The 26,113-nt window shown below is 37.4% G+C and overlaps 1 protein-coding gene across 8 annotated transcripts in view; it reads right to left on the reverse strand.

Annotated features, from left to right (window-relative positions):
• EFR3A (EFR3 homolog A) overlaps window positions 1-26,113 on the reverse strand; it is a 78,135-nt gene that overhangs the window by 42,934 nt on the left and 9,088 nt on the right. For 3 of the 8 annotated variants that reach the window (XM_027645661.1, XM_027645660.1, XM_027645663.1), the window contains exons 1-4: window positions 15,902-16,065; window positions 12,095-12,171; window positions 10,192-10,319; window positions 9,086-9,236 (exon numbers count right to left, since the gene is read on the reverse strand). In XM_027645661.1, coding sequence (XP_027501462.1) covers window positions 9,086-9,236; window positions 10,192-10,319; window positions 12,095-12,171; window positions 15,902-15,992 — 447 coding nt within the window. In that variant the 5' untranslated portion in view covers window positions 15,993-16,065. Of the gene's footprint in view, window positions 1-9,085; window positions 9,237-10,191; window positions 10,320-12,094; window positions 12,172-15,901; window positions 16,066-24,819; window positions 24,901-26,113 lie in introns of those variants that run through there. The other 5 variants (XM_027645664.1, XM_027645665.1, XM_027645666.1 and 2 more) reach the window with 3 other exon arrangements.

A 26,113-nucleotide genomic window follows, 5' to 3' on the forward strand; every position in this document is an offset into this window, starting at 1 on the left:
TTTCTTTTTAAAGTCTTTCCACTAGAACTTCATTTAGATAATGATGAAAGGGTGCAACTACATGAAATACAACATACTATGCAATATGGAAACATCTAACACTTCAACACTGAGTGTCGTCAATTGGTAGAATCATTAAGGCTGGAAAAGACCCTTAGGATCATCAGGGTCAACCATTTACCTAACACAAGTCCACCAGTAAACCACATGTTTAAATAACTCCATGGTGACTCAACCACTTCCTTGGAAAGCCTGGTTCAATGCTTGATAACTATTTCAGTGAAGAAATTTTCCCTAATATCCAACCTAAACCTTCCCTGGCACAACTTGAAGCCATTTCCTCTTTTCCTATCTCTTGAAATTTGAAAGAAGAGACTGACCCCCACCCAGCTACACCCTTCTCTCAGGTGCTTGTAGAGAGCAGTCCAAGTAATCAAATGGTCCACTGACACTACCAGGTTACCTACATTCTGACTTACCAAAGTCCAAGGGAAATAAACTTGGAGCCATACTGTCAATTCTATCTTGGCAAAAAATGAAAAAGGAGTCTGGGAATTACAAGCCAGTCAACTTTAATTCCATTCACAGAGAGACACTTAAAAAAAAAAAGCCAATTTGCAAACATCTACCAAGTATCGAAGGGGTAAGCAACAGTCAACACAGATTTGTCAAGAACAAATCACATCAATTCATCTTATTCCTATGACAAGAAAGTAAGTTTTGTGAATCCAGATGAAGTAGCATCCGTCTTAATTTCAGTGATGCTATTGACAAAAAAATACACAAAATTCTCAAAGGGAAGCTAGAAAAACACCGTCAAAAGAACACTCCCCATAAAGCAGATGGAAAGGAATTTGGAAAAAAACCCCTGGAAACTCTTGTAAATCAGGAAAGTACAAAGTATTGAGTGAACTTCTGGAGGGGCCTGTCTGGAATACAGAAGAATTTGAGCTTCGCTAGAGACTTAGATGGCAGAGTGGGCTCACCAAATTTGCAAAAAACACTAAGCTGGTCAGACTTGAAGGTACACTTGATGCCTGGTTCCTGACAAACTGGACACAGGACCTGAAAATGGAAGGAGGTTGCAAACCAGCACTTTAAAACAGTTGTACAAATACAAGCCAGAAACAGTAGAATGCACAAAAGGAACTTGGTCAACGCTGTAATAATGGCATGAAAAACAAACCAATATATTGTGATACATCTGTATTGCTCATGACACCTATGAAGAAACTTTTGCCATCTAATTGGGCCTAGTAAGCCCTTAGATGAAATGCTGCATTCAGCTGAAACATCAGCACTGAAGATGGTGATTAACTGATACAGTCCTTCAATTATTGAAGGGATGAACAAAGCTTTAGATAAACATCTGTTAGAACAGACTGAAAGACATTAAATTATCTAGTCTAGAGCTGCTTAAAAGATATCAGTCTGACAATGTACAGAAGAAAGTTATAAAAAAGAAAAGAAATAAATGGTTTTCTTTGTCCAATGGTAATAGGAAAAGCAATAATGGGCTTACACTGAAGCAAAGCCTATCTAAGTTAGACATTAAAAACCCTCCTTTCTAAAGTGAGCAGACTGCCTAAAGACTTTTTGGATTCTCCACCACTGACAGTTCTAAGAACAGACTACAGACAGAAGGAAAAAGGAAAACAAAATGTCATCAGGAAAGGTTGAACATAGTGCAGGTTCTGCCCTGCAGCAGAGTGATGTCCCAGTGAGAACTGAACCCTCTGCTTTTACCCACTCCAGTGTCATTCTTACCAATTCCTAAGCACAAGCTGAGGCATTTCTTTTATACTTTCCATGATGCAGAACCTGCTTTTATCAGTACATTACCCATCTACATCTAGACAAGCCCAAAGCACTGTAGCATTATCTCCAGCACACTGATTTGGGGAAGTTTTGAGATTTTCAAGTGGAAGTGAATGAAAAAAACCCAATCATTTTTCTACTCTTTTGTTTAGTCTTTTTCTGTTTTATCTAGAACACTTTCAGCTGCACTACCCACTAAAAGCTACAGGGGTAGTTGAAAATGATACAGTTTGTCAAAGTACATTCTCAGCTATTACTGAAAATGGAGCAAAATTGTATAATACGAATCCATTTTATAATTCATTCTGTTAGGAATATCCTGTATTTCACGTGGTAAGAAAGTGACAGAAGTCAAAAAGTCAAAATTCAATTCTGTATGGACTGCCACACACTGAAAAATAATCCTCAAACAGCACCCATAAGTTTTCTTCGATACAATAAATAATGAAAACAAGTGTTTCCTTTGCAAATGACCCTGGAAAATGCTTTATATGTCTTATGTCTCCCTGTTTTGTTTCATGGAATTGTTGATATCAAAACAGAGATATATTTTTCAAATTCTTTTTGAAGACAAGAATTTCTTTAGTTCTTACAACTTAATAAGGTGTAAAGACCAACTATTATCAAAAATCCCAGACAATATGATCTTAGTATCATATTGATGATCTTAGTATGATCTTAGTATCATATTGTCTTAGACATTCAAGTGTTCAAGTCTGCAACTGATTCACCCAGCAAACTTCCATAAAAGCAGGTAAAAGAATGGAAACAAAAAGTCTGAAGAACACAGAGTACTATGAGAATGGCTGTGAGAACAGAAATATTAACTCATGTAGAATTTAATATCAACATTTCATTTAATATTACTTAAATATAAAATTATTTGATTGACAGGCTCTGCCAACATGAAAACTTAAACTCTAAGAACTGTTTCGCTTGCAGAAACAACAAAAAAAAAAGCTGATTTTTGCTACCACAAAATCGCTTTTTAAGAATAAAAGATGAATTGAGCCCAAGAAAGTGTCAGGAACTCCCTTCTCCTACATAGTGGTGCAGCTTTAGAGCCGGGAAGCAAAGACCACGAAGTTACATCTCTTTAAATGGCATGCACAGGAAAATGTCCAGAAGGGACAAAGTCTTTTTATGTCCTCGTGTCTATAACAAAACAATTTCACTCACTGAACACGCAGCATTTCTGAAGCACGTTCCAGGATTATAATTCAGATGACTGAACATTTAGGACACAGGAAAGCTGACTGCAATAACAGTTTTAAATTGTGCACTGTCATCTAGTTAAGTATAAAATTCCATTTCATCACAGAAATTTTAAGTTTTTACAGCACACATTAATCTATACTTTCTCTTTGCTTTGCAGTGCTGCTCTGAAGTTGTTACTCTTGTTAAACAAAGAACATTTTACTCCTAAGCACATATATTCAACTGTACTTCAAATATAAAAAATATTCCACCTAAAAAAGGATAAAATTCTTAAGAAAGTCCAAGCACTTGCCTCGGATTTACTTACAAAGCTTTTATAGATTGTAGTAGTTTGGAACCAGATTTTCCCCCTGGAGTTGAAAGTTACCCAGGGGGTGGTAACTTTTGAAGTTTTGTCCAGTGAGTGCTTCTGCAAAATATAAACATATCACAACCAAACGGAAGAGAAGGGTTGTAGTTTTGGGGTTGGTAGAAGTGGTAGCCATGTTCTGACAGCCATGAGGAGAGGGCAAGAGCCCTCTGGGGGGCCTCTGCCCCCCCCAGCCCCAGTGGGGGGCTACAGAGATTTGGAACAGTGTTAAGCTGAACTATGTGTCTGTAGCTGTGAGCTGGGGGATGTTTTTCCACCGTGAGTGAGCAGAGACAGAGCAGAAGCGGCGGCAGCTGTCCAGTGGTTATGGCTGAGAGCCAAGAGATAACTGAAGGAACAGCAAACAGCATGCAGCCGAGGAAGACTCAGAGTTGCTTGAGCCGAGACAGAGAGCCGGCAGCAGAGAGACAGAGTTTTTGGGGTAAGAACTGAACCAGACCCCCCAAAAACCCTTTGAGACCTCCGAGAAAGGAGGCAGATGGACTCCTATTAAGGAGAGGAGCCTTGGAATGCTACAGTACTTGCAGAAAGGAGCTAGAGAGCTCCGAGAGGACCACTGCTGCCAAGGTGGCAGCCTGAGGCAGGGCACAGAAGCTCTGCAAGGGGCTGAGTCCCCTGAAGATACCAGACTGTCACGAAGACCCCCCTGGGCTCGTGATATGATTGTGGTGGAACGACCTTTGTCTGGGGTGATGTAGCCCACGGAAGACCCCTTGTTTGGAGACGACGGGGCCGAGGGGGATACCCCCCTCCTGAGTGCTGGTAGAAGTCCAGCTATCAGCTGCTACATGTGAAGAATACAGATTGCTGCTGTAGAAGATACTCCTGCTTAGAGACTGGAAGGGATCTGTCCTTCTTCTCTCCTGGACTTTTATTTGGAGGGGAGAAGAGATCTGATCCATTGTAAATACTTATGTCATGGTAGAGATAGCTAAGGTTGTATATAATGTATTATAGTATTTATTTGTACAGTCATTGTAATATATTCCCTTTCCCCCCACTTTGAGTCTGGTGTGTTTTGTCTGGAAAGAATCATCCCACATTAGGTTGAGATGTGGGAGGGGGGATGGAGCTAGGGAATTAGCTTTTGGGGTATCTCAAACCATGACATAGATGTAAATATGTCATTCAGTCATAGTAAATGCTTGCAAGCACCCAATGGCAACTTATGGAAGTTTTACCACTACAAGCATCTTCTATATTTCATAATACAGAAGGTACAGAAAGGAACTTACATTGGTAGTATCTTATTTACGTTAATTTTGAAACCAAAAAATTTCAGCAAATATAAAAATATATAAATCTATCACAAAGTAAAGAAGAAACATATTATCTCTTCAGAAGATGTTTGTTCCAGCCTGAGTCAAGAAAGTTGGATCGTATAACCAGGGAGAGAGAGATTGTACAAGTCTTGCAAGTAAATCATGCAAGTTCTCAAGCTAATTCCTAAGGACGTAATTTCTTCCATGTATTAATGCTGTTTTATCACTGTTAATGCAGAGAGTACATTAGGAGAAAAATAGTAACTTTTAGTGGTTCCTGGATGTCTTTAAAGAAGGTCAGGTTTTTTCACGAAGAATCAGGTTTTTTCACACATCATATTTGAGTTTGAGTTATGTTATTTAAAGTATCCCCCTGTAAGAACAGTAGGCTGGATCTGAGCAGTATTTTTTTCATATTTGAGCTCCCTAGTCTGCCTTCTACAGCCTGGAATTTTCCCTTGCTTCAAATGGGGAAAGAGGTACTTACAGGTATCACCTTTTATGGACCAATGTATTTTATAGACCAAGTACATTGTTATTATGAAACTACTACATTGGAAGACTTGATACCTTATAAATATAAGATTCTTACAAACCACACACTACAGGCTTCATAGTAAGTGTGAATGTATGTATGCACTTCACCAAACAAATGCCAGAGGACAAGCACTTCAACTTTCCTAAATAGAAAAGATTAAAACACTGGATTCACACATTAACTTCACGAACCCAGTATTAAAATTGTCACAGTAAATAATCCCAAGACAAGGTTCTCAGCAATAGAAATCAGTGATTTAGTTTAGTTGTTAATTGTTAAGGTCACCTGACACTCACTTTCAGTTTTATCAGAATGGGATGGACAATTTCACATTCTGTTTTACTCTGTGTCACTTGGATGAAAATTATCCTGAACACCACGTGTAGAGATGTATAACAAAGTCAGCAATGGTATGCTGGCTCCCAGGGCCACGTTAGTGGGGCTACAGAACAGCAAAACCACAGAGCACATGTACGAGGGGGAGGAAAACTGCTTGTCTTCCATTAAATAACAAATGATAACAACCAGCAATAACAGTCACCTCCTTGTGCACAGGAAGCTCAGCACTGTCTCTTATGAGATCATTATTTCACTGCTCCTAAAAAGAAACAGCCCTCATAAAATGAAGCACCTTATCAACTAAAGAAAGCATTTATGATAAATAATCTAAAATATATCTGCTGTTTTTCAGACAAAACCCCAGTATTTTACTGTCAAAATACAAATAATTCACCCCACCAGAATTCCAAATTAGCTTAAAATGTTTCATATTCAACTGAGTTTTGTCAATATGGTTAAGATGAAATTTTTACTAAATTACATATCCCATTGGTTTTGACCAGGTGCTCACTAAAGAAATTTTCTACCTCTTCTTTAAAAAAATTGTCCTAAAATTAAAAATAGATATGAATTGGATCTAGATAATTGTCCCCAACAATTTTGACCACAAGTTCAAAGACTTCAAAGCTTTTCACTTCTATCCTAGTAATATAACACTATGGACCTAATCAATACATCTAATGACATGTACATGAGAGATGGACATGTTTTACATAATACTCAGTTACTAAAATTCCGCAGGAAAATAAAGAGAGAAATTTAGTATTGCTGTAAATTTCTAAGGAAAAGCTTGTTGCAAACAGTCTTCAGATCCTGTAACACTTAAGCCAAAGAAATATCACTTCTTCCCACCACGTATTTTCAGTTTCTTCACCAGCATATGCTATCGTAGCACATGGTTAATAAAAATATCTTCCATGACAGAAAAAGCCATTTTGAACCTCACAGACACTGTCAATTCAAAATCTGGTCCAAATAAAAAAACCTCCAACAACTATTCAACATACCCACTATTGAATTTCACCTGTTTTCACGTATCTGCCTATATAAATAGATTTACAATTATGTTACCAAAAAAAAAAAAAAAAAAATCATTGCTGCTGCAGGAAATAAGCTAGCAAAACTTACATATGCAACACATAAAAAGTCACGGGAATTAACTACACGTAACCTGAAGATCAGGCTTAAAAATACATACATAAAACCCAAACAATTATATATCTAAAATGGTAATCTTCAGGTTTACTTTTTATAAGTGAATCAACTTAAAAAATGAAATTTAAATTTCAAAAACAATAAGAAGACAAAAAACTGAGTGAAAGTTTGAATTTTTTTCTAAGACATAAAGCAGCGAATAGAATAAGTTCTGCATCCAAAACCAGATATTTTGAAGTCAGTAAAATACTTTTAGAAGACAGTTGGAGCATCCAGATCTTTCCAAGCCTTTAAACTACTGAGAGACACCCAGTACACAGATTTGTTTAATTTGAAACCCTGACTTCACAAGAGTCCTGACAGTTGAAGCAAAATCTGCTTGTGATGTTGAAAAACCCTACAGCTCAAGTAATGAGATTTCAATCTTACTTCAAAGACATAACTGTCTTTGCATCCCAGTGAAGCTTTGGGATGAACATAATCAAGATCTACTTATAGCCACAATATCTTTTTATCTGCAAGCAGACTACAAATTTGTAGGGGCCTAAAACTGAGTTTAAACTAAAAATATTATGAAAAGTTTTCCAAAAGTTGCCTGACTTTTCACCAATTTAAAGACATTTACTTCACATACAATTCAGTCTTCTCTTCTAGTCAACAGCAGTTTCCACTCCAAAGTAGTAAATCAGAATATCTAAAGCACATGAAACATTTATTCAGTCACTCTACCATCTATTACTGTTGGGGTTTTTTTTAATTTGTTTGTTTATTTCCTTCTGAAGGAGAGAAAAAAAGCCGAATTTGATTGCAAACTTTCTACATCTCTAATAAAATTTATTTAAAAATCCAGTAGGTCAGTGTCCTTGGTAACAGACAAGCTGTCAGTGCCAATACACTTTGCTCCTCTTGAGTCAATACAAAAAGACTCTACCTTTTGTCTTCATTAACTACAGAAGGCACCTAGGGAAATTAGCAGAGTTAGGCTAAAATTAGTTTTTGGAATACTGTTGAAGAGCTATAAAGATTAACTTTCCTCACAGAAATTCACATTTTATTTAGGAAAACTTAATTATTTTCTGTTTCTGAGTTTTACAAAAGACAAACACAAATTATCTCCTAATTCAGGAAGTCCATTAATCTCCTTTGCTCATAAAAGACTCCCTTAGGAAGTGACAGGAATATCAAACAGATTACCCTAGGGTGGAGTTCTGTACAAGAACATGCCTTTCGAAGTGACACGCGTCTTGTACACCCAAGTGGAGGTTGGCAGTAACTGTTTGCCACCAGGGACTTCAAACCAATGGCAAGTGATGTACATCTTGCCATTTGGCAGCCTGGGAAATAAGTTCCAAAGCTATTTCCCTAAGAGGCCTCACCGAGGCATTATTACACAAACAAATCAAAAGAAGAAGGGTAGCCTGGCTTGAAGATAAATAACATTTTGCATGTTTAATGAGATGTATATCTCATTACCCTCAGTAAAACTGCCCTGTTAGTTCGGAGCACAAGGGGACACTTCTAGCCTACATCATACCAAAATTCTGCATTCTGTGATATCAAGAAATTCTACTCCAGAGCAGTATCACTTTACTACACCCTCCTATCTCCCTGAACTGCAACTCCCAACTGGCAATCAATCCCAAAGAAAAGCCCAAAAGTTTTACTGAATCCATAAAGAACCCCATGCAAGCACTACTCTATACTCATATAAAAACAATCACTCTAAGTGAAAACATTACATATCACAATCCTGGAACTTATAAAGTTCCTATTTTACCATCTGGGAAATACAATGGTTAGAAGGGAAGTATGACAGAACTGTAATGCTGATTGCACCCATCACTCGATTTGGAAAACTGGATCTCCAAATCTTCATTTTGACACTTTTAGTTATGCCCTTCAAGCAGGGATTTGAATCCTAAAATATTTAAGCCAATAAGATGGTGAGGTGTTGATTCTGAAAGGTACTTTTCAGTTAACAGGAATCTTTCTACGTAGTGTCAATGCTGGGGAGAAGGATGTTATGTTCTCCTCACACCATCACTCTTGTTCCTGGAGAGCCAAACACTGTCTCACCTATACACTGGTTCCAGGAGGGCTGCTTAAAGATTCAAAATATGAACTCCCAGAACAGCATTCTTGTTCCTTCCAGAAGTCACTTCTGCAGGGAATGAGCCCAGACATCAAAAGCATTTGAGACATTGAAAGGAGACAGTTTTTCTGCCTCCAGCTGCTATTTGCTCTGTGTTTAGGCCCAAGTGGTACACCCTGTCACAGATAGAATCTTCTAAATTCATGTGAACTGGCAGACACTTTGTGACTTCTGAAACTACTTTCCCATGTAAAGGTTTACTCTGATTTGATTTAGTGTCTGAGCTTACTCACAGAATTAGTTCCAAGGACTTGCAGCTTTGGTTCGCCTGATTCCAGAAGCTTGGCCACCATATGAAGGAAGCTTTCCACAAATGGTTTTATGCTTTGAGAATGACAAGCCATCAGAAGTTGGTCCAATGCCTCCATGGCAATTAAAACATAACTGAAAATTAATTAGAGAGACTTGCATAAAGACATACTGCATTTATCATTAACTCCATTAGTTCCTTACTTAGGTCCCTATTACCACAAAAATTAGGAAAGTATGGAACGCATGTACTTCCCACTGTATAAAAATGAAACAGTGCTATTTCTGACATCTGTATTTTTTCTTTTTGGGGATGGGAAGTGAGGAATTGAGTGTTGGCCATTTATGCTTTCTATAAAGCTATAAAAATAGTTTAGGACATCACGAAGGCCAAAAAATGATGGTCTGTGATGGATGTTGCCCTTCTTTTCCAACTCCTGACATTTCTTTGACTCAACTTAAACATGATTCAGCCAAAAGGGCTGAAAAAATATATATATTCCTGCTTCCCTATATCCTGACTTACATTCAAGGGTGTACTGGGCTTACAAGGCAAGGTTTTGGCAGTGAGGGGCTGCAGGGGTGGTTTCTGTGAGAAGACACCAGGAGTTGCCCACCATGTCAGACAGAGCTCCAGCCAAGCTCCAAGATGGACCCACCAGTTCCCAAAACTGAGTCCCTCAGGGACACTGGTAGTGCCCAGACTAAGCAGATATCCATGCTGCAGACCATGGAGGACCCCATGCTGGAGCAGCTGGATGTGTCCTGAAAGAACACATGGAAAGGCCGTGCTGCTGCCCATGGAAAGGCCGTGCTGGAACAGGCTCCTGGTAGAGTCCATGGTGAGGGGCCCACACAGGAGCAGCTTTTCTGACAGGACCTGACTCATGAGCTTTGCATTTTATTTTCTCCCCTGTCTGGCTGAGTAGGAGGAGTGAGTACAGCTGGGTAGGCACCTGCCAGCCTGACAAGGTTAACTGACCACAGAGGGACTGGGTCTGTCTTGCCTCCCAGACTTGATCAGAACAAACATGACGAAATCCCACGACATATAAGCATCTCTTTTCAATGCTGTGACCTCTCTGCTCACCCATAGCGGTGTCTGACAACATCCCTGCTCAGTCTCTCTGCCAGGTAAGCCCCAATTCGATCCAGCTTTTCTGGTGCAGAAACTGCATAGAAAGTCAACTTCTCCATGTCAGCTTTCACAAGACCATCCTAAAAGCAGAAATACAAATTATAAAATAGAAAAGGTTCACAGAAAGCATGAAGCCTTTGAAGTGTTTTTCCTTTTGTCTACTCAAGAGTTAAAGATTCGAGCCTTATTGATAGGAATAAGCTACCAAAAAAACCCCCAGTCTTTTGAGCAAAACCGCTGTTAGCTCAGCTGCAAAAATCAGCAACTTAAAAAAATTACGTAAAATATTTTTTAAGGAAATGAAGCAACTATCTTCTTCCTCCTTTTTGGTGAGGGAATGGGTATTCTAAAAGAAGGTATTTAGTGAGAGATGTCACCAGTTCTAAGACACGCTTCTTCCCTATTGGCATAATGTAATTTTTTTCTTTTCCCATCCCCCCAAAAGTTTATTTGATGCATAATTTTGACAGTACATACAAACAAGATTGTAGTTTATACATTTTTAGATTGTAGTTTAAACATCTTATTTCTTCAGTATCACATCTTGAATAACACTGACCTACAGCGTACCCAAAAGCTATTTGTTAGAAAAAGCTAAAAGATTAACAAATTAGTTCCAACATGAACTGTAACATGGATGTGCTCAGATGAAGTTATAACTATCAGGTAAGCAAGATAAGGCTTTTTTGTCTTTTTATCTTTTTTTATTTTTTCCCTGGAAGTTCATAAAAACACTCTATTTTTCAAATTAATGCATTTTATCAACAAGTCTTCTCATACTTTGGAGAAGGCCTGCAGCTCAGTGAAACATCGTGCACTGGCCTGTGTCCTGCAATGAACTGATGAATATTAACCAAAGCAGAGACTAAGAACTCAGAGCTCCTGTGTGAGATTTAAGTCATAACATTAAAACTATAGCAACTCCAGGTGTTTCTACACCTGTACAGATAAAGTAGATTAGAACAAATAAACCTACAAAACCACATTGTTCCGTGCATGCAATATACTGTACACACAGAAAACATTTCCTTTAAAGCCAGTAACACGCAGTAACAACACTCAGTAACAACATATTTTAAAGAAAAGCCCACATACTTTGTAACACAGAAGCCAAACATTATAGAAATGCCGACTGTTCTGCTTAAACTATAATAAAAGATGAAAAAATTTGGTAACACATTTTAAAACATACAGTAGCAGAAGCATAAGCTCTTAATCAGTCTGAACTGTCACATGATTATGTAAAGAAATAGGCATTACCAAATGGTTACACTGAAGTTATTAGAATAAATAACACACAGTGTAAGAGTGAAGTTTTAATAGAGCTCCAAGACTGTTGCAGTGAAATGCAAAGAAAAAACTGGACATGAGTAACTGGAGAATTTAAAAGACACCACCAAAAAAACCTTTTGGGTCACAACAGTTTACCAGAACTATGAAGTCAGTAAGTAAAGAATTTAAAAAAAATCCTGTAGAAAACCAGAAAATGTTCACACGTGTAACGATATCAAAGCAAGTGTTTGTGGTTCAACGTACTTATGAAGCTAAGTGCTACCTCTGCAGCAGAATACCTTGTTGAATTAAATCTCTGTCTCTCTGGGCAAAACATACTAATTTTATTGTTCAATGAAGACCCCCGCTTTGGAAAGGGAATTAGACAAGATGATCTGTACACGTCCCTTTCCAGCTAAATTATTCTACTAACCTCTGTTAAAGCTATGAAGAGCTAAAGCAGAATTTACTGTAAAATGTTAAAAGAGAAAAGAAAAAATAAAATTAAAAATTTGCTAAAGCATTAGCTATAACTAAGAATTTCCAAACACCAATCCCTTAAAATTTTAAAGTCATCACTCACTTTTGGATCTTCAGGAAATATGTTATCCACCAGACGCTTGTAGCGAGGTCTTAGCGCAGCACAGCAACAGCAAACTCCTGCAGAGGGAATTACACAAGGGGATTTAGAATGCAGTTTTAGGGACTCATTTGAAGGGACAAGCTGACAAGCATGGAGGAAAAAGATATACTGAATTCAGCTGCTTGTCACCCTCAGCAATAAGGCAGAATCAATGTAACTGAAAATTAGCACAAAAAAGTCAAATAAGCAGAACTGCTACTACAGAAACTATGAGAGAATATGGAAGCAACTTGGGTACTAGAAATGCACCTGCCATGCAGCCATACTTAAATACACGCAGAAAAATCAAGACATTTTAAAATTTAGTCATATTAACCAAAGCTACTTTAGTTGCTGTTTTATCTTCATTCTGAATGACTATTTCAAAACATCAAAATGTGCATTATGTTCATTCTTCTAAAAAAAGAAATCAACTATGAAGCCTTCTGTTTTACAAGCACCCATATAAACCATGTAAGCCATAATACACAAAACAAGCTCTACCTTCCTTATCTGGCCTTTAACTGGGCATCAGTGAAAAGACAGGCACTTGGAAGTGGAGAAAGGCATTTTTTTTATTTCATTTCTACTTCTATGAGTACTAATCCTGCACTCATATAATCAGAACAACACATGTAACTTCAATTTTATTAATTTTAAAAGTCATACTGCCTGTTCTAAAAAGATAAACCTACAAAGCATTGACTGAGTTTATTTTCTAGCACTCAGGGCTACTAGAACCTTGGAATTAAGTTAAAATTCAGCACAAAAATAAAATTTAAAAAAAGTTCCTAAATATCTGCCCAACTGTTTTATTAGGATACATTTATTCCCAACTCTTTTTGGAAATTTTTGAAAATGAGGTTTTAAATGTTTCAGCGGACATATTATCAGACTAACTCACTGGTCCAGCCTCAGATCAACACTAAAGCAGTTCTGATGCATAAGAGCCACTAAATAAACAATAATACACTCAATAACAATATATCAAGTACATGCAGATCAGCGGCTTTCTGGTCTTTCATGTCTCAACTCCTGAAGGATTCAGAGTAGCTAAATACCTTACAGATACCTTATTAAAGGTATCCATTTCCATATTCCAAAAAACCATTATACACTCTACTAAAAATAGTAAAAACTGCAACATGATAAAGTGTATACTGGCAGAAACTTTGACAATTATAATTTATCTGCAAATTTTTCAGGCTGTGAAGAAGCATTAGACAAATATATTAGGACCTGTATTTTTTTACTTAAGATATCTAAGTAACCTTAATTGTTTTTAACCATATTTATCAGAATATCTGGGAGATTCACAACAAAGACTCCCCCTGATGTACTTGTTTTTATTACAAGTGTCTACAGGAATAGACATTCTCCCTCTATTCCACCTGTTTATTGAAGCTATTTGTCTTTTGGACAAAAATGTATTCTGCTCATACTCTGACAACTTAATGCTTGCAATTATTTAAATAAAAACTATTATCAAAGACAGATCTGTGATTTTAAAGCCATTTACTCAAAGTTCTCCCCAGTGGTCTTGAATTCTCCCCAGCTCATGAATTAGAGAATCCGGTACCACCAGTGAGATCAACACTGACTTACGACTTCAGTTAGTAACTAGGAAAACAAAAAGCATTTAAGGAATAAATGACTGGAATATTGAGAATTTTTGTGTTATATAGTGCTTTGTTACCACTGTCAAGTTCTTTGTATGACTCCTGTTGACATGTCCTACTCACCGAGGTCTAACCAATGTAAAAATAGACATTTACATAAAAGCTGCAGGTAAGAAGTAGCTAAAATCAAAGTTCTTTCATATGCAACTCGAAAATGCAGGTACTAAAAGAGATTAGAAATCTACTTGACTTAAAATTGAAATAATTCACAGTTCTACAAAAATATTCTACTGAGAGCAATACTGTGCAACATTTTAAAAGTAAGTAAAATCATAATAAGAAAGGAACACTTTATTAGTGTCTAGTATTATCACTCCATATTGGGAAACTCCAGTAAGACCATCAAAATCCACCAAAACAAGACCTAATATAGTTAAATATTTCTTGAGTTAGGTATGCAACTCTGCACCTGGCTCAACACTCTCTGTACCTGGTCTTCCTACTTGATTTTCTACCTTATTGTTGACCTCTAACTCTGGCCCAGAGTAAACAGCATTAGATGACTACTAAGTATAGAAAAACGTTCTTACACTAACTGTAGTAAAATATTTTGATATAACTACCTAAACCACGAAAAGAACAGGAAAATCTTTTAAAATATTGCATGCAAGACAGAGGCAATTAAAAACACATTTATAATTAGTTTTTCTAAGTGATAGAAGAAAAAAATCTTTGCAAAGAACCACAATTTAAATCTTAAAATGGCATTTTAAACCCATCATAAATTTACCATAAAACCTGGATACTGTTACTCCTTTGAGATGGATAAAAAAATATCAGATAACAGTAGCAACTCATTCTGGCCCCCCTAGCAGGTGGTTTCAGTTAATGGAAACTCAATATTGTTGAAACACTGCTCTTCAAATTTCTGGTACATAGTAGATTTCGACACAAGAAAAGGCCTAGCAGTAAGTACACTGAGTAAGATCTAAAATTTTCTCTTCTCCTCATCTTAGAGTTTCAGTAGTGTCTTTACATTGTTATGTATTTAATTATAGAACAGTTTACATGGAAAAAACCCACAAACTTGTCAAAAATTTTCTGTCATCAAAGTATAAATCTAAAAGTAATATGGATGTTAATCTCACTAAAAGAACTGCCTAAATTAAACAGAACATTCAAGTATCAGCAAATGAGAGTTAATCAGCAAGGCTTTCAGACTCCAAAGATATTTTCAGTAGAGAAATATAAGCAGAACAATATCAGAAATAAGACTGACAGGCATTCCAAAGAACACAGAAAAAAATGAAAACGAAAGCGAAAACCAAAATGATTAACAGTCATAACACAGATTTTGTGGGAAAACTATTGACCATTGCTCAGTTATATCATTTTGACATAACAATGAAAGATTAATAAAATTGTAGGAATAGGTTTAAAGAATGTATGAATATAAAAAGAAAACAAAACACAATCCCACAAAAATCATGTCGTAACAACATACATTAAAAAGAGACTGAACTTATAAATAACCCATAAAATCTGGGAACATTTTTCTACATAGATCAGGAAAGATGAATGTTGCAAAGATGTACAGAAGCTGAGCAATTGAAAACGGATTCTCTACATCTTGGATAGCAATTTAACCCAGACAAAAATTTATCCAAATAAACACGTTTGTTTCACACATATAAGCTGTTTTGTAGGTCTACAGAACATAGTCACTAAGTCAGGTAAAAAGAACCTGTTCCATTTTATGCAGGTTTATTAAGGAAAAATCCTATGACAATTCCTTTTCAGTGTCAGGCAAAATTTGCATTTTAATCATCTCACCCTTGCAGACATCTTTACATCACATTATACCAGTAAATATAAAGGTTTAAGCATTATCTACAGAAGTTCACATTGCTATGTGAGAGTCAACATGAAAGGATTAAAAAATACTTATTGTTTACTTTTCCAATAGTGGGATTTTCCAAGTTAAAACATGCATGTTCTCTTCTGCTGAAGGAGTCCTATAATCTGCATCTTCCATGTTAAGACTGTCCACATTTACCAGCTGTATGGGCAGTTCTTGTGACACACATTTATTCTACACAGCAGCAGCAAGATACAGTCCCCGCTATCAGAAAATGGTAATTTCACCTACCCAAACACATACACGGTCTCGGTTCAAAAGCAGAATTATAATCATAGGCTTTTTCTTGCTCAACAGTTGGAACTTGCACATACTGCCTCATCTTGCATTTTACTCCCTGGGAACTCTCCCGGTTCAGAAATTTGCTCTCTCACACTCCCATAGCAGCAGTTCCCATGAGGGCTCTGCAGCACTGTAAGCTTATCTGATCAGCTCTGTGACATCTACATAAAGCCACCAAACACGTGAAAAACATCAGTATCAAATTCTGTTAACAAGTCCAGGCACAAGAAAGTAGAAAAGAATAAAAGATGCATTGTCAGTGTGTGATTCACAGCTCCTCGAATGAAACTGCACAGAAACAGTTTCATTACTTCGGCTTTCCTGGTACACACAGTTCATTATTTCTGTGACTAGAAGTAAAAAATCCATACAGTTTCAGATAAAACTATGCTCAGTCAGCTGCCACATATCACTGCAGAGTGATAAATATTTTAGTAAAACCTACTCACTTGATCTTGCAGGAGAATGGACAGAAAGAAAAGTATTCAAAGCAGACTACTGACCAAAAAGACTTTTTAAGACAGAAGGGTTTACCCCTAAGATTAAAGAAACATTTGAAAATTAATGAAATTAAACATTATCTCTAATAATACTTCTGAGTTTAAGAAGCAAGGATTAGAGAACTTAAATCTTTAACACCTTTACTCACAAAGATTATGATACATCAGGTAAAAAACCACTTCTGAGTTAAACAATTCTGAAGTTACTTTCTTGCTTCCCATTAATTCTCAGCACTTTATTGTTTCGATTCCTACATTAAATCCACTTGGGCAACATAAATACAGGATTTTCATGCAGGTATTTTTTTAAACCCTGAAAATCACAACTACTGGTTTTAATAAAAACACAGCTAATAACATCCACTAAATGACAACTCCATACCAATTCCAGATTTAGAAGATTAGTGTTAATAAAGTAGTGTTTACTGCTAATAAATTCAGAGAAAACACTAAGTTGCACAGAAACTGTCACTACATATTTCACTAAGGGAAATCCTACAGTCCAAATTAGAAAAATGCACATGATGATAAGTTTTATTTCAAATTAGTTTGTCTGAATATTTGTGCTACCTCTTACTCATAATAAGATTACAGGAAAACAAAACCTTCAAAGAGACTTTAAACATAAAGCACTAACTTCTTTCCATCAAGTTTAAAACTTCCACATTATTTTCTTCTTCATGAAACCCTAGCAAAACAGAAAACAAATCAACTGTATGATTTATCTAACGCTAGAATTTCTTCCAAAATTTGGTAATGCTGTCTAATATTGTTGTCAACAGTTTGCAGAACATTAACAACCTGAAGCAAGATTTCACGGTCACTCACAAAATATTTTTGTCATGACTCAAGTTCGGATCTGGTTGTTCATATCTTTATTGACTATCCTCCAAGATTAAAAAAATAGATCTTATTCTATCAAAAATAGTATAATTAACATAAAAGTTTGAATCTACAAATAAATGTTTTGCCAATATCAAGAAACTGAGAAATACTAAAGTTACATTTGTTGCTCAATGTATTTAAACATAACTACGTAAGAATTTATTTGACTTCTATACATTAAACTTTCATTTTGTTTATTTTTCTGTATCCAAGATGAGAAAAATAAACAAAAAGAAAATTCTTTTAAATATCGAAGGAAAGTGCATAAAATAACACTACAACCATTATCACTTACTATACCTGGTTAGTTTGGAACTGTTAATATCAGTTGACGCATTTAATTCAGAACTGAAAAGATTTTCAAGGGCATTCCCCTTCTATGAAAAAGAGATCAGATATTTTAGAACAAGGAAATTATTCCAGCCATATAAGGGAGCTAATTAAAAATATTCTTCAATCTACTATAAAAAGAACAACTGCTGTAAGGATGGGCTCATCAGCCATTGCAATGTCACTGCAATGCACTCCCAGAGGGAACAGCGCACTCATCATTTAGACAAGATGAAATCTCATCCCTGGGTGAGCCTTTCCTCCTCCCACCTGAGTGACAACTGACTTCCACACACCTGGTTTCCACCCTCCCTCCACCAAAATGCAGCAAAAACAATGCCCAACCTGCAGATGAAATTTTTGTCTTGAGAACACGATATTCATCTTGATGTGAATTTCTTACCTGCTGACAGTAAAACCCCAGTAACAGCTAATGGGGAAAATTCCATCCATACGTAAGTTTGGCAATTTTACATTTATTTGTAAAAATATTTTGGTGCTCAGTTAATTTGAAACAAGTGAAAAAAAACCCCAACCTTTTTCCCTAGAATTTATTCTTACTGTAAAGCTAATTATAAAGTGTGTAAAGTATCACATATAAGGTGATATAACTTCAAGATGTGTTTTTCTATACTGGAATCATAGAATTACTAAGGTTAGAAAAGACCTCTGAGATCATCAAGTTCAACTGTCAAAACAGCACAACCACCAGGTTCACCATTAAACCATGTCCACAACTGCCACATCCACATGTTTTACGAACACTGTCAGGGATGGTGACTCCACCATTTCCCTAAGCAGCCTATTCCAATGCCTGACCACCTTTTCTGTGAAGAATTTTTTTCTTAATATCCATGATAAACATCCCCTGGTGCAACCTGAGGCCATTTCTGCTCATCTGTCACTTGTCACCAGGGAGAAGAGACCAAACCCCACCTGGCTACAACCTCCATTCAGGGAGCTGTAGAGAGCAGGAAGGTCTCTCCTGAGCCTCTTCTTCTCCAGGTTGAACACCCTCAGCTCCCTCAGCTGCTCCTCATCAGACTTGTGCTCCAGACCCTTCCCCAGCTCCGTTGCCCTTCTCTGGACATGCTCCAGCACCTCAATGTCTTTCTTGTCATGAGGGGCCTGAAAATGAACATAGGATCTGAGGTGTGGCCTCACCACTGCTGAGTAGTTGGTTGTCCTGCCGAAGCAGGACAATCACTGCCCTGGTCCTGCTGGTCACACCATTTCTGATACAGCCCAGGATGTCATTGGCCTTCTTGCCCACCTCGGCACAGGTTGGCTCACAGTCTGCTGCCTTTGACCAACACCCACAGGTCTTTTTTTGCCAGCTTTGCAGCCAGTCTTCTCCAAACCTGTAGCATTGCATGGAATCAGCATGGAGAGATGCACAGCATGCTACATGTAAAAATAATTTGAGTATAAACTTTTTGTGAAAGCAAGAAATGACAATGCATGTGAAGATACTAATAACAAGCAGGAAAAAAACCCAAGCTAGTCAAAAAACCCAAGCTAACACTAAGCTTCTTCAATGAAGTATTCTTTTCAGAAGTAGCAATTAAAACAAATCCCTAGGAAAGATATTATCTTTGGTAAAGTGCCTTTTAAAGACTCCTGATCCATTAAAAGGAAGTTTTCCATTACATCAAATTCTCCGGTTGCATTCTTTTACACAAGTTCCACCACCTGCAGTGTTTCCATACTGTCTCTTCTTTCCTCCACCTCTGTTCTTTTCATATAGTAACTTTGTTTAACTTGCTCATTTCTGTTCTCCTCAACACCACCTCCACCTTTCCTACTCTAAGATAATACCAGCACTCTCTATTTTTAATACAGCATTAAAATTACCTAAAATTAATTTGATTCCAGTGAAAGAAGCTCTATGACATAATGAGTTTTGCTTATTGGTTTGTTACTTATCTTCCTATTAAGCTGGCCTAGGTCATTTATTTCTCATCACTGAAACAATATAAAAAGGAAGTTTTGTCCCTCTGACTTCAGGAGACTGGAAAGACACATCTACATAAATCTCCTTGACCCCTCTCCTTCACAGGTGGCACTGATAACCTGATCATGGTTAAAAAAAAAAATGGGCCAAGTCCAGCTTTCATTCCTGCTTTCAGTATTTGGTTCACAATCAGGAAATGAGTTCTAGGTGATAAACCCAGCACAGGAAAAAAACACCCCAGAGCTTCTGTGTCATCACATTCCTATTTCTAAACAAATACTGATTTCATAACAAGGTGTTTCATCTGAAAAATGGGGACGTAAGCAAACTACTGGACTAAAGGAGAAGGGGAGGGAAATGAAGGTTCATAGTGCTTTATGTATTCTCTGAACCACATGAACTGGCATTATTCCTCCATCCAGGCAAGTAGCAGAGCATGGAGCAGACTTGTAACACTAACAAAACACCCCCCCTCCTGCCCCGTACACATCCCGTAACACACTGAGCCAGGAGGACATTCCTTCCCTACTATTTTATTCAGAATAAAAAAAGTAAAGAAGGATTGACATTATCACAGCAACTACTTTCTTCTCCTGCTACTTAACACAAATATTTTGACCTATCTCTGCCTACCCAAATGCCTGGCCTGTCCCAAGATCCATAGGTACAGGTGAATGATGTCTCCTCAGCACAGTGATGATCCTGACATAGAGATAACCACCCAGTACCAGACTATCCTGTTGAAAGCCTGGCTTCGCCTTGACCCTGACCTATTCTCTAACCCACATGAGCCACTTTCAGAATGCTCCATCCTTGAACACTTCCCAGCTGCAGAAGACAGCTACAGAGGGCAGAAGAGTGTGCTGTAACCTCTGTAGGAACACAAAGGCCAAATAACTGGCTCTACACTCCTCCCCGAGTTCCACTGAGTAGAGGGACTGCAACACCCGCACCTCTCCTACCACTTTGTCCCCACTTTGTTGCAACCAAGGAGCAACACCTAACACTGAAGATCATTCTACAGAAGGTGCTGGTGCACCTCAAGATTGAGATGGACACTGTGTCTGAAGGGGAGAAAAGACACTACAGAAGGCATGGTTGAAAGGTTAACAGTCCAAGGAGGAACACTTAGCCTATCTCTGGGGTGGCCAGAGGTGGGTAATGAGGAATTCTTGAGGGATGTCAATGACAAAATTTTTCCAATAGTGTCACGCTCTGCTTCTGGAGCCTTCAAACTCCTGATCAGCAGGATGCCCAACTACAGGTAAAAACATATATACTTGGCTAAATGCCTCAGTAAACTTTGGCAACTGCTACATAAAGCCAGGCTACAGAATTCCTTCCAGATGCTCAAGCTGGTCATATCTTTTCTTCCCAGTCCCAGCTCCAGGCAGCACAGCAGATGAAGACTTTCTCTGTGCTATTCCATCCATACCCAGTTCTAGTTTTAAAATTTCTAAACTAGATTTTCCACATTTCCCATTCCATTGCATTTCCTCAGATTACTGAACACAGCTGTCTTTCCTGACAAGGAAAAAAATTGCTGTTTTAACACTTGCTGCTCACTTCTTTTGCTACAGGAATTCACGTGGATTAGGTTGTTGCCTTTAAAGGAACACCTGTTGTACATATATGAATTCTAAGAATGAGCATCAAAAGGGAGCTGGGACAAGAGCACACATCTGGATACAGCTCTGGGGGAGCATTAGGACATGATAACACTCACAGTCTATTAAGCAGATGCTAATCAAGGGCAACATCTCACAGCAGTACTGCAAGTTACACGAGCTCCCATTGTAAACATACCCTACAAGGCAAGCCCACTTCAAACCAATGAGTAACTAGTCAGCAAGTGCCCAGGCTTTCAAGTCTTCTCAGGGTGATGAACACCTGCAACTTTGTGCACTGAAAAATCTGAATGCAAAGAAGCATGACGAATTTTCCTGACTACTGTTACTTTTTCCATTTCCTTAAAACAATGCAGTTTGTTTTCTTGATCCAATCCACAGGGCAGGAATACAGTTGCAGTGGTAAGAACTCCCAGAACCTTATGCTGCTATCCACCTTTTCCCTGAGAAAAAAAAGGATGGTCAGAACAGTTGTGTGACTTCTCCATCACGTATCCTATGACTGCAGTATCTAGGCAGGGAGGATTAAATTCTCCACTCCTGCCCAATGGTGCCTTCCAGCAAACGTTGCACAAACACACAGGGCTGAAAGCAATCAGGGAGTAGGTACCATATTGTCACTTGAAGTAAAATAAGGCATGAGAAGCTTTTTGTGAATGAAAAGGGCATGTATGTCATGATTAAAAGTCCTGATGATGAGGAGGAAGCAAAGGTTCACAGGTTTTCTTTCCGGAACCTCAAAGCTAATGCAGCAGGTAAGTTTAGCTCAGGGATTTTAACCAGTATAGCCTAAACTGCTGAGCTGTACACAGGACACGTAAGAGTGTGTGGTTCTATACATCCTTTTTCCTTTTAAAATATCCCAAATGCCAACATAAGCACAGCCAGAGCTTCAAAAACAAGTTTTAACTTCATGTGAGCACATTCAGCTACAAGCTTCAGTACATATGCACAGATTTTGAAAAACATTTCCCAATTAAAAAGAAAATGTTCTGTTCACAAGTAGTTCAATACCACGTTACATAAATTTTATTTCCCCCAAACATACACATACATAGAAAGCAACATAAGAAAGAATAAATGAAAGCATTTTTGTCCATCCAGAACCATACTGTGGTATCTCCTCTGAGAAAACAGAGTGCAGCAATTCTCCCAAGGCACATACACAGGGCTCCAAAGATGACAAAACATCTGCTCCTATTCAGCTACAAAAGTGCTTAAACTATATTGACATTAATGAAAAATAAAATGCTAAACAAAAACATTGTAATGTTACTTTGAAAAATAACAGTCACAGAGGATACTTAAGAACTCAAATTCCTGTTTAAATATCACCAATCTTCAATAAAATACTCTGTCTATGCCTACCTATTCCTTTGATTTTCCCGGAAAACATTTACAAAATAGGATATGGCAATTTGGACAGGGAAACATACACATTGTTTCCATTAAAAGAACATTAAAAGAATGTAGAATCAAAAATTTGAAAAAATCTTGTTACATATTACAAAAACAGGTCCTTGGAGCTGCCAATACACTCCATTTTCAAGCTTTCTTTTCTTTGCAGACAGCTTTACCTAGTTCATCCTGCCCCCACAGAAGAGAAGCTTTTGAACAAACCAACGAACAGAAGTTTATGCAACAACTTCTCAATACCAAACAGTTTTAAACACAGACTTGAAAGAGACAAGTTTCATTAAAAACAGCCTCCTTCTAGGTTAATCTGAGTTATAAAATATCCTCATGGTTGTTACCTTTCACATTAGTTCTAAAAAGTGCTTCAGCTCAAATTCAGGTTTCCTACAAGAACTGAAAAGCAGCTGTTAAAAGGTTCTGAACTGTCTTCTCTCCCAAACAGTGAGATTTAAGGGTAAAACATATTCCTACCTAGAATCAAATATTCCAGCTAACTAAAAAGCATCCTTCCCCCTCTTGTAACAGCTAATGAATCAGAGAGTACAAAAGGAACACAGAGGCAGTGGATTTGCTCTTCTATGCACCTTCAGTATCCAAAGGCCACATTCCTTTACTACCACAACTTCTGTTTCCCACCAAAGTGAACTGTTCAGTCTAGGAGACAGACAGCTTTGTATTTATACACAAAGAAGTAGCTTTTATAAACACATCTTGTTAATCAGTAAATACTGAGTGTCCCAGCTGTCTGCAGAAACCAGATGGGACATCTGTGGGCACACAGGCTCATCGGTTTCTACAGCAATCCAGCAGTTCCCGCCCACAACCAGCACTTCTCTAGTTGCACCACGCTGCAATTCCAACATCAGATTCAATTTGTAAAAATTATGTGTCGTCAGTTATGAAGAACTTCAAGCTCACCACTAAACTAATGTCAATAACAAATCACAAACTCATTTAAAAAAGCACCACAATAGAAAAGGTCTTGAATCCAGCTTACACTGCATTTATTACAAGACAAGAGGACTCTGCTAACTCAATCATGTCAGGTACAGATCGATTATAATTTAATAACTATTCATATTTTATTACATATGAAGTTCATAAGTAGTGTATCAGCATCCTAAAGTCCTTTTCTAATCATTAGACAGTTATAGTGCAGCTTACTGAACACAGGGAAATTGGTTTTAGTAGCATAAATTATTCTGTATTTGTTGGTGCATTTGTGTATTCTAACAAAATACCTGTGAAGTTTTATCTACACATATTTCCTCACCTATTAACAGCTTTACAAAACAATCAGGAAAGAGAACTGATTTAATATAATTATATAGCTAAGTGTTAGGTTGAAATTCCTTACTCATTCTCTTACTAAGGAACAAGTAAGCATTCTCAAACCTCAACTGAAGACTCAGGGTACCCATTTCAAGCCAAAGCACAGACCATAAACAGCAAAACACTGTAACAGGTCCCAGTACAATTTAGAATCACAAATGTGCTCTTGAAAAATGAAAGGACTGAGACCTTATACAGACCTCAAGTCAGACATCAAAAGGAAGACTGAGTTATAAAGGCAACAACTACTTTTTGAAGTCTTGGGGTCTACAAGTTGTTCGAAAAAGAATCATAGAATACTCTGTGCAGGAAGGGACCCAACATAGATCATCGAGTCCAACTCCTGGCCCTGTACAGAACAGCCCCAAGAATCACACCACGTGCCTGAGAGCATCGTCCAAACGCTTCCTGAACTCTTGGCAGACGTAGAAGAGTCTTGTTCATCTCCCTACCTCACCTTTCTATTCATTCCTGTCTAATTCCTGCATGAATTAATCTGGAATGATGTAACTTCCTAGAAATGAAAAAGCACTCTTGGAAAGCCAAGAGAGCTAAACACAGCTACCTTTCCATCTGTAGGAACCTGATTCTCTAGAGAGCCACTGGAGTTCATAGTGGCTGATGGTGGGAAGGAAAGTCCATATACCAAGGAAAGGAAAGGCCAAAATATTTTTAAAAGCAGTTCATCCTGGCTTTTCCAGAGACATGCATGTAATCACATAATGGAAATCTTACCCCCCACTCACCAAAATCAATTTTTCTTTGTTGTCATGCACAAAAAAATAGGACACTTGCATGCATAGTCAGCATGAGCCCTCTTACCCTTTCGTCCCATGACTGAGAAATCAATAGCAAACAAGGCTGCACATGAAGGTTAATCGACTGACAGTTGCAAAGCGATTTCTGTAAATAACAACAACAGCCATATTTTAATAAAACCTGAGAAAACTATCAAGCTACATTTTAACATTTGGTGAATTGTCCATGTATAGTTTAAAAGCACATAAAGGCTTTGATGGGGACTGAATGGAGTTCATCTTTAAAGCATTCGATTTTCTATGTCATACGCCCAGATTGTGCACAGGTAATTAAAAACAGCTGAAAAAATAAATTCCTCAGGTTATGACAACAAATGGATGAAACAAAATTATTCATTTCTTGGCTACACTAAAGTGTGTTCCAAAACAAATGAAAGAAATGGAAGAATGAATGATGATAATAATGTCACTGGACTTTATTTGCCATGACTTAATAGGAGCGTTTTCCACTTTCTATGGAACTGCTTCTAAACATTAACTTTCCCAAAGGGGGTTAGGATGATGTGTACACAGAAATAACAGCTATCAGAAAACAACAAAATGAACACTTGTCAAAGAAATCCACGCAGATTCATTAAAGAATATGGAAGCAACCAACTCACTGGCACTTAAAGTTGCCTAAGGTACCATGAGTTAAATAAACAGATGCACAAACAGTTACACTTTTCCAGCTGCAAGTTCCTGTTTTGTTTTTTTTCCTTAGCTTTGTCAAAGGACACATTTAGGGAAGTCACTAGTTTTTCTTTTCAGTCCAGAAAAGATAATCCCCTAAAAATCAGATGCAAAAATTCTATATCTAAGTGTTTACATATTGAAAGTATTTCTTGTATACTACTATGCAAAGAATCCATTATATATTCTGTAGCCACAGTACTATAATAGTTAACAGGTATTCTGAAATACATTTATTTTCCTTTTCTGGTCTAGGTCTTGTAAATGGCAAACTGCCAAAGGAAGCCCAACCATGACATTCCCTTGGTGACTGTTTTTCAAGTTTCTGGGTCCCTTCAGTTAGTAGTTGAAAAGGACTTGCTACAGGGTTGCTGCTGTTTCTCCTCCTGACATAACAGATTCAAGCTGCAGACAATAACTTCAGATACCCCCCCACATAACTCTTCTGTAATAGTCAAAATATGAAAATGTTAAAGAATTATAATCTATTTAACTCTATTGTAAGTAGTCAATGATGCCCTCAGAAAATTAATAGGGTTTCTACTGCCTATAAAATAAATTAAAACAGCTATGAAAATTTCTTTATTAAGTGGAAGGTCCCATTTAGGGTTTTAAAGTGTGAAGGC

This window comes from Corapipo altera, unplaced genomic scaffold, assembly GCF_003945725.1.
Source record: "Corapipo altera isolate COAL_440 unplaced genomic scaffold, ASM394572v1 51, whole genome shotgun sequence".
NCBI lineage: Eukaryota > Metazoa > Chordata > Aves > Passeriformes > Pipridae > Corapipo > Corapipo altera.